At 41.3% G+C, this 10,225-nt stretch overlaps 1 protein-coding gene across 1 annotated transcript in view; it reads right to left on the bottom strand.

Moving 5' to 3' along the window:
- Positions 1-2,199: 2,199 nt before the first annotated feature.
- Positions 2,200-10,225, bottom strand: part of LOC106603309 (oligophrenin-1) — a 38,313-nt gene continuing 30,287 nt past the window's right edge. Inside the window, exons 23-24 of the mRNA XM_014196824.2 lie at positions 3,352-3,400; positions 2,200-3,021 (exon numbers count right to left, since the gene is read on the bottom strand). Of these exons, the coding sequence (XP_014052299.1) occupies positions 3,010-3,021; positions 3,352-3,400 (61 nt within the window). The 3' untranslated portion in view covers positions 2,200-3,009. The remainder of the gene's footprint in view (positions 3,022-3,351; positions 3,401-10,225) is intronic.

The following is a 10,225-nucleotide window of genomic DNA, read 5'->3' as shown; positions in this document are numbered from 1 at the left end:
ATAGTTTTGACAAGTTGGTTAGGACATCTACTTTGTGCATGACACAAGTAATTTTTAAATAATTGTTTACAGACAGAATATTTTACTTATAATTCACAATTCCAGTTGGTCAGAAGTTTACATACACTAAGTTGAAAAGTTGACTGTGCCTTTAAACAGCTTGGAAAACTTCAGAAAATGATGTTATGGCTATAGAAGCTTCTGATAGGCTAATCGACATCATCTGAGTCAATTGGAGGTGTACCTGTGGATGTATTTCAAGGCCTACCTTCAAACTCTTTGCTTGACATCATGGGAAAATCATGCCTCTTTGCTTGACATCATGGGAAAATCAAAAGAAATCAGCAAAGACCTCAGAAAGAAATCGTAGACCTCCACAAGTCTGGTTCATCCTTGGGAGCAATTTCCAAATGCCTGAAGGTACCACGTTCATCTGTACAAACAATAGTACGCAAGTATAAACACCATGGGACCACGCAGCCGTCATACCGCTCAGGAAGGAGACGCATTCTGTCTCCTAGAGATGAGCGTACTTTGGTGCGAAAAGTGCAAATCAATCCCAGAACAGCAGCAAAGGACCTTGTGAAGATGCTGGAGGAAACAGGAACAAAAGTATCTATATCCACAGTAAAACGAGTCCTATATTGACATAACCTGAAAGGCCGCTCAGCAAGGAAGAAGGCACTGCTCAAAAACTGCCATAAAAAAAGCCAGACTGCGGTTTGCAACTGCACATGGGGACAAAGATCGTACTTTTTGAAGAAATGTCCTCTGGTCTGATGAAAAAAATATATAGAACTGTTTAAAATCACGAGGGTGGCAGTATCATGTTGTGGGGATGCTTTGCTGCAGGAGGGACTGGTGCATTTCACAAAATAGACAGCATCATGAGGGAGGAAAATTATGTGGATATATTGAAGCAACATCTCAAGACATCAGTCAGGAAGTTAAAGCTTGGTCACAAATGGGTCTTCCAAATGGACAATGACCCCAAGCATACTTCCAAAGAGTGGCCATCACAAAGCCCTGACCTCAATCCTATAGAAAATTTGTGGGCAGAACTGAAAAAGCTTGTGCAAGCAAGGAGGCCTACAAACCTGACTCAGTTACACCAGCTCTGTCTGGAGGAATGGGCCAAAATTCACCCAACTTATTGTGGGAAGCTTGTGGAAGGTTACCTGTAACATTTGACCCAAGTTAAACAATTTAAAGGCAATGCTACCAAATACTAATTGAGTGCATGTAAACTTCTGACCCACTGGTAATGTGATTGAAGAAATAAAAGCTGAAATAAATCATTCTCTCTACTATTATTCTGACATTTTACATTCTTAAAATAAAGTGATGATTCTAACTGACCTAAGACAGGGAATTTTACTTGGATTAAATGTCAGGAATTGTGAAAAACTGAGTTTAAATGTATTTGGTTAAGGTGCATGTAAACTTCCGATTTCAACTGTAAATGATGGTCTTAGTCACACTACATACATGACACTACTTAATAAACATTCATGTTGGAGTGTTGTATGAATGACAGTACCCAAATGGAAATGGAGAGATGCCAACCATCGGTTTCAACAAAATAATAATGGCAAAAACTAGGACTGCTGAGCCTTCAAAGAAACCAGTGCTAATTTGGCTTCCACTATCCAAAATAATTTAGTTACGAGTTCTTAAAGCTGAGATCTGCATAAGGTGAAACAGCATCAATGGTCGCCCCAGGCACATATCTTATTTGTTTTGATTATGAAGAGGATAGTAGCATCTAGCATCGTGGTAAAAACAAGTCGTTGTACATACTGTGCTCTTCTATTGTGTGTGCAATGATGTCCGAAGGGGGGGAAAAAACTGTGTTGGTTGTTGAAGTGTCTTTGTTGTTGTAATATTGCAAATGGACATGGCAGTTTCACCACTACGAATTTAGGGATTCCAGCTTTAAGGGTTCTTAAGAACATGGGAATGGTTGTGATTTTTTTGTCAGAGACACTTTCTCTCTAACAGTGAAATGCATCTAACATAGTGTGACAGAGAGTGGATCATTATTCGTTACTTACTATTTGCTATCATGGTTGGTATAGTAGGATTTTAACCTTAAGCTTAACCAAATTAATTATGGTATTCAGCACATCAGAATTCCTGTGGTCTGTTTTCAATCATCAAAGTGCATCATGAACAGAAGGAGTATAGTCAACAGTCCTATCATATAACTCAAATCAAATAACAGTTTATTTGTCACGTGCCAAATACAACAGGTGTAGACCTTACAGTGAAATGCTTACTTACAAGCCCTTGACCAACAATGCTTTAAGAAGTTAAGAAAAATAAGTGTTAAGTAAAAAATAGATAAGTAAAAAGTTGAAAATAAAAGTAACAAAGAATTAAACGGCAGCAGTAAAATAACCTCTGAGACTTAGAATCTGCACCTTAGGCTCTCCGTTTTGCTTTAAGATACTACAGTAGTTAACACTATTGTGCAACAACCGAGTCGCTTGCTTTCATTTCAACCTGTTACAGTAGGGTACTATAGTATAGCCTACATGTATGTGAATCCAAATGGTATTAGGTAGCTACAGTAGCTTGTTTTCGAGCAGTTTAAAAGTCAGATAACTGGATACTGGAACTAGCCACATGGACCAGGATTCATTTAGTTAACATTACATCATTTAGTTAACAGGTAAATTGTTTTTGTTAAAATTACATCATTATAGGGTTGATCCCATAGAATGTATAAATATTGATCCAGCTGCCAAAATCTCCAAGATTTGGATCAGACCGAGACATATAAAGGCCTCCTTTAATAAACCGATTGTTTTTAATATCTAGACTGGAGCTCCTTTATCACAAATTAAACAGCATGTTAATTGGGTCCCTTATAGCAACAAGCAGGAGGGTGTCCACTGACAGGACAAAATGCACTCTGTTTCCTTTGTTCCACTACAGTATGTGTCCAGATACTCACTGCAGTTCCACAGCTCAGTGACAGGAGTAGAGGCCATGGTAACAGACTCATCAACTTAAATTCTAAGAGAAAATAAAGAGTGGTTTTGATTACAAAGGGGAAAGTAAATTATTTAAAAAACAAATGTGGAGAGGACCCGGGCATTTACTTCTGGTTTATGGGCCAAATTCATAGTTCATAAAAGTTTAGCAAGGCCTATTTCAAACCAGTAACATGTGCTTGAAACCCATTTCCAGGTATACTGTACGTATGAAGCTGAGCTATTATCTCAACTAGCTCTAAATCGCTTCTGCAGTAGCTCAGTCAAACCATTACTCTCCCTCTGTCTGCCTGTTCAGAAAGTGTAAGAGGGGAGGGGGGGGGGGGGCGCGTGAAATCACAGGACATCATACCTCCTCTTTCACATTGAGTAAAGTAGATGCTGGTGGTGAGACCGATGAGCTACATGAGGAAAGCAGAACAACCAATTAAACATGAAATAAGCAACAATGTCAGATACAATATTATTTAAAAAATACATTTAGAATTTCTCCAACAGTTACAGTTGGCAAGCAAAACTATTGTCTACATTAACCTGTCAGCTTCAAAGAACATCCCTCTACTTTATTATTCTGCATTTGCTTTACCCGCCTGGCTTGTGTATACAATTATTATTTAATAATTAAATACTCTTATAATTGATGATTGAAGTTTATCATTACTGTATATACAGGTAACTGCCAAAATAAAGGAACACTTCAATAAATGAGGGATACAAAGTATATTGAAAGCAGGTGCTTCCACACAGATGTGGTTCCTGAGTTAATTATGCAATTAACATCCCATCATGCTTAGGGTCATGTATAAAAATTCTGGGCAGGCCAATATTTTGGCTACCATGGCAATGACCCCATAGGATGACAATGCCCCCATACACAGGGCACGAATGGTTACTGAATGGTTTGATAAGTAAGAAAACGATGTAAGCCATATGCCATGGATCTCAGTCACCCAATCGCAACATAATTGAACACTTATGGGAGATTCTGGAGCAGAGCCTGAGAAAGCGTTTTTCACCACCTTCAACACAACACTTCTGGAAGAATGGTGTAGCATCCCTCCGATAGAGTTCCAGACACTTGTAGAATCTATGCCAAGGTGCATTAAAGCTGTTGGTGGCCCAACGCCCTATTAAGACACTTTATGTTGGTGTTTCCTTTATCTTGGTAGTTACCTGTAACAGCATACAATGATTTACTGGATTTGAACCAAACGGTCACTGAGACTACTGATCATTTGACATTTGAGGTTGGCCTCTATGGTAAATTTAGGACAAAACAGCAGCCATCCCATCGGTGCCTGAGCTTTATTTATTCTGAAACTCAAGTGGTTCTTTCAAGGTTTAACTCATAGTTACCAGGTCACACCTGACACCAGGAAAACACAACATCACTGAGGGCTCTATTTTAACAAACCTAACGCAATGTTAAATCTTAGCATTGGCGGTAGCACTATAGGTTCAGGGGTATCAAAAATATTTTCAATATTTTTACAACTGGAATTATGGGCACAGTAGATGAGAGGCACGAAAGGCCTGGGTTTTGATGAATAAACAAGTTGTATGTGTCGAGGATTGACCCTTCACTGACCAATCGGAACGTGTTCCATGACTAAATATGTGGTTTCTTGAAGTTGTGTATTTACAGTCTTATGTATTGCGTTGGAATCAACTCCAATTCGAATGTTAGTACGTTATGGGCTAGTAAGTTAAAAATAGCCTACAAAAACAAAATGTATGTAGGCCTATCCCATCTTTTCTAAATATGTTGAACATGTAAGAAGCCTAATTGTATGGCTTCAATATGGAAATATACTGTTAAACATAGCATTCACACTGATATAGGGGCTAGGCCTATAGTAAATTGAATTATGTCTGCCATGTCTGAGCCATGGACATGCCAAACGTTGTCAATAAGCTAGATTATATTCACTATTGATAAGGCTTCAAAAGAGAGTAAATAATTGTAATCAAATGAAACAACTTGTTTTAAATAGGTTATGTCTTAATACAGTTACAGGCACTACAATTCAAGATGGTGCTATCCATACCTCTAATAAACCTGGTTCATTATCAAAATCTTAAAAATAGAGATGTTTCTATGTTAAATGCACATGTTTAGTATTAGTGGATGGAATTTCTTTGCTTAGCTTTACTTCCTAATGTGTTTCCATTCCCCTTTAAAAATAGTTTATTTTCTTGTCTCTACACTTTACATTTTAGCCTCAAGGCAAAAGCACAGAGTTAGCCTACTAATAGCTAACAAAATCTCTTCAACAAGTAATGCTAGCCTATCAAAAATGAATGATTACCCCTCTAATACGAATATAAAAGTACTGTAGGCCTACCTTACAACAAAACATGCTTAATTTTGATCAATATCATGCAAATCATTAGGCTTCATGGGGCAAAAGCAAATTGCAACTGAAAACGTGGGTATAATTCACCGGGAGTTGAGATGTTGAGCTGATTTATATGGAAGCCCATTCCCGCCACCCAAAAATAAAGGTTGCGTTTCATCATTTGTGCCATTGTGTGGCGATTTCCATCTATCTACGCTGCAGTGGGCTGCTGGTAAACGTGTGGCGAGCAGGCATTTGCCCCAGCACTTTTGATTTGGTTTAAAAAAAAATATTGACACAAAAGCGATGAAAAGAGGGAAAAAGCACTGTTGTTTAGACTGATTCGCCTCATGATTTGTTTGACAGGATGTTAATGTTTTCATCCTCCCTAGGGTTTTTTCAGGATTTTTTTTTTTTAAACCATATGACCGGATAAAAAACATTATTCACATCATAGCTCATATAAAACATTTTTTATTTACAGCTGGTTTATTAGTCATACCACCACACTGGGATCTGTTGTGCCACCTTTGAAATCACCACACAATGTTACAAATTAAAAAACATTCTATTCGTATGATCTATCTCAAAATGTTGACTTACACAGTTTTACTTGCATATCTCAACATTTTGACATACATATCTAAACATTTTGAGGTAGTGCTCGAGACGTGATAAATTCACAAGTTTACACAACAGTATTGTCTCTAGAGAATGGATACCTCTCGAGAACCTGTCGAAAATGTCCTTTTGCTATCGTCATTGTGAAAATGGTCTAAGAGGACTATATACACTGCTCAAAAAAATAAAGGGAACACTTAAACAACACAATGTAACTCCAAGTCAATCACACTTCTGTGAAATCAAACTGTCCACTTAGGAAGCAACACTGATTGACAATAAATTTCACATGCTGTTGTGCAAATGGAATAGACAACAGGTGGAAATTATAGGCAATTAGCAAGACACCCCCAATAAAGGAGTGGTTCTGCAGGTGGGGAACACAGACCACTTCTCAGTTCCTATGCTTCCTGGCTGATGTTTTGGTCACTTTTGAATGCTGGCGGTGCTTTCACTCTAGTGGTAGCATGAGACGGAGTCCACAACCCACACAAGTGGCTCAGGTAGTGCAGCTCATCCAGGATGGCACATCAATGCGAGCTGTGGCAAGAAGGTTTGCTGTATCTGTCAGCGTAGTGTCCAGAGCATGGATGCGCTACCAGGAGACAGGCCAGTACATCAGGAGACGTGGAGGAGGCCGTAGGAGGGCAACAACCCAGCAGCAGGACCGCTACCTCCGCCTTTGTGCAGGAAAAGGAGCAGGAAAAGCACTGCCAGAGCCCTGCAAAATGACCTCCAGCAGGCCACAAATGTGCATGTGTCTGCTCAAATGGTCAGAAACAGACTCCATGAGGGTGGTATGAGGGCCCGACGTCCACAGGTGGGGGTTGTGCTTACAGCCCAACACCGTGCAGGACGTTTGGCATTTGCCAGAGAACACCAAGATTGGCAAATTCGCCACTGGCGCCCTGTGCTCTTCACAGATGACAGCAGGTTCACACTGAGCACATGTGACAGACGTGACAGAGTCTGGAGACGCCGTGGAGAACGTTCTGCTGCCTGCAACATCCTCCAGCATGACCGGTTTGGCGGTGGGTCAGTCATGGTGTGGGGTGGCATTTCTTTGGGGGGCCGCACAGCCCTCCATGTGCTCGCCAGAGGTAGCCTGACTGCCATTAGGTACCGAGATGAGATACTCAGACCCCTTGTGAGACCATATGCTGGTGCGGTTGGCCCTGGGTTCCTCCTAATGCAAGACAATGCTAGACCTCATGTGGCTGGAGTGTGTCAGCAGTTCCTGCAAGAGGAAGGCATTGATGCTATGGACTGGCCCGCCCGTTCCCCAGACCTGAATCCAATTGAGCACATCTGGGACATCATGTCTCGCTCCATCCACCAACGCCACGTTGCACCACAGACTGCTTTAGTCCAGGTCTGGGAGGAGATCCCTCAGGAGACCATCCGCCACCTCATCAGGAGCATGCCCAGGCGTTGTAGAGAGGTCATACAGGCACGTGGAGGCCACACACACTACTGAGCCTCATTTTGACTTGTTTTAAGGACATTACATCAAAGTTGGATCAGCCTGTAGTGTGGTTTTACACTTTAATTTTGAGTGTGACTCCAAATCCAGACCTCCATGGGTTGATAAATTGGATTTCCATTGATTATTTTTGTGTGATTTTGTTGTCAGCACATTCAACTATGTAAAGAAAAAAGTATTTAATAAGATTATTTCATTCATTCAGATCTAGGATGTGTTATTTTAGTGTTCCCTTTATTTTTTGAGCAGTATATTTTAAAAGATGAGACATTTAGGATTATAAATACTGATGTCACATGAGCAAGTCAAACACCCGTGAGTCGAAATATGAACTTCACATTTCATGTCATAAAACATATACGGTGTCAATGTTAATGATGACTATGTTTGATGTACAGTTACAAGATGACATGGCATCATACCCTGGGTTGTTCTGAACAGAATCATGTTTGTCTACTGTGAAGAAAATGTACCGCGGCACACGCACCTGAATGCACTCATGACTCCTTTCTATCCGCACCAAAATTACGTTATGTTTCTCTGAATTGCATTGTGAAAGCCTAACACTGATGTATCGTATTTTAAAACTTTGGATTGCGTAAACAACAACAATAATTATGTGATGGCAGGGATGCAGGGTTGTGTTCCAAACAAAACTAATACAAGTGTGCTTGCTCAAGTTCCATAACAGCAAGGCTAGGAGAGCTCAAAACAGCACCTTATAGTTGAAGACTGTTCTTTGAGCCATAAAAGGGCATTGAAATGACTTAGGAACTGTGCGCACTTTGGAGAAGTGTGTGACCACTTGGAGACACCAGTTAGTCCTCTCACTCAAATCCTTGTAATTATTTTGTCTTATGTTGTACCTACAACACATTTTCCAGGAATATTCTTATCATGTTACTGAATGTATCCAAAGCATTTTCAGATTTCGTTATAAATAAATATGTCAATGTACAGTAACTCTAAAATGCACATAAAATCAACAGTGTAATGTTTGGATTCAGCTTTGTGTCAGGTGAACTGCTGTGTCCTCACATTTGGTCTGATAATTCCCCCATAATCTCCAGTGTTCCCTTTCAATTGCTACCATTGTTATGCATTTCATATTCTTCTGTACAAAACATTTATATTTATCCATATCTGTATAGGTCAATTCCCACGAGTCTAAAGGGTTAAGGGGAGGGTAGGCTATGCAATTCGCTACACCCGCAATAACTGCTAAATATGTGTATTTAACCAATAAAATGTGATTTGATGCTTGGTTTTGTATCAAAATAAACAAAATGGGCAGAAAACAATTGTTATGTTTCACTATATTGGATCACTCCAATATATTGGTATCACTCCACGGTGGAGGGATACATCCGAGGTGAGGATTTACAGATTTACTCCCGTGTACACCTGTGTCACAGCTGGGGTCCGCCCCTATATATAGACCCCATGGCCGCGACACACATTCTCTTTCATTTTCTCGGCGGACATCCGTACGGTTTGATGTACAAACTTTCTGAAGTTCGCTTGGTAAGTCACTGGTAAGTGTAATATCATGCGTAGAAGTATACTCACTGGCTGTTTACAGCCTGGAGAAGCTGGCCACATGACCAGCCCCTCCTCTTGAGTACTCCACTCGCTGCGTGCGGTTGATCAGCATCTTCCACCCGTGGTTTGTCGTGCTTGTGTTTCGTTAGTGTTACACTACGACTCTGTGTGCATCTATTAATATATTGGTGGCTCTTGCTGCCACAAACTGTATTTACCTTACAGAACTTGCCGACTGGCTTGTTTTGTGTGTTGTGAATTGCTTTAACATGCTGTAACATGCTGCTAATTACCCTACATGGGTTCTCTGCTAATTCCCCTACAGGTTTGTTTTGTTCTTTCTCTGCAGAATGTAAGAGTATGGTGGTGGGCTGCCACTATGTTGAGACATTAACTTTGGAGTTCCTTAACAGAGTTACTCCATCATACGGTGCTGTTTTTTGTTTTCTGCTTGGATATTAAACCTGCTAGGTAAAATCGCAGTTGGCGTAAAACAAAAACAAAAAAACACTAATCAAATCCATTACCTGGTTGCTGTTTTTTTGTCTGCCTGTTTTTCCCACAGGGGTCTTCCCCTGGGTTTGCAGAGGTACTGGGTAATTTATCCCTCACCGGGTTCCTATTCCTCCGGGCTGGTCACGACATAAGCTCTCCCAGGGCGTCAGACCCCTGCTCCGTGGCCTTGTTGGCTGAGCTTATGGCTTCCCCTTGTGACAGGTGTCAACCGTCACCGCCATAGGGACGTGCCTGGGGGACCCATGCGCTCGGGGCGCTAGAGGAGAGTCGGGCCCCGGGAGGTCCCCTGACACACCCTTCCCCGGCCGCTTTTCCCGGTCTCAAAGGGCAAAGTGGGAGGAGTGTGTGGAGTCCCCATGGGTGTTGTCCTCAATGCTCGAGGGGTACTGACTCCAATTCCGGTGCCGGCCTCCGTTCTTCAGGGGCCTTCGCGTCACCACGGTGGCCGACCCCCTGAAGAAAACCCTGCTGCTGGAGATTTCCTCACTCCTGGACAAGGGTGTCGTCTGCAGGATTGAGACATCAAAACAGCTAGGTGGGCTCTACTCCACTTATTTTGTGGTCCCAAAAAGAGACGGAGGGTTTCGGCCGATTCTGGACCTCCGCAACCTCAATAGGTACTTGAAGGTACTGAGGTTCCACATACTGTCCCCAGACCGCGTGTCTAGGGACCAGTGGTTTTTTTTACGCTGGACATGATGGATGCGTACTTCCATGTTCCTGTT

Source organism: Salmo salar, chromosome ssa04 (genome assembly GCF_905237065.1).
Source record: "Salmo salar chromosome ssa04, Ssal_v3.1, whole genome shotgun sequence".
In the NCBI taxonomy this organism is placed as follows: Eukaryota; Metazoa; Chordata; class Actinopteri; order Salmoniformes; family Salmonidae; genus Salmo; species Salmo salar.
This window is presented reverse-complemented; position numbering and strand designations above follow the sequence as displayed.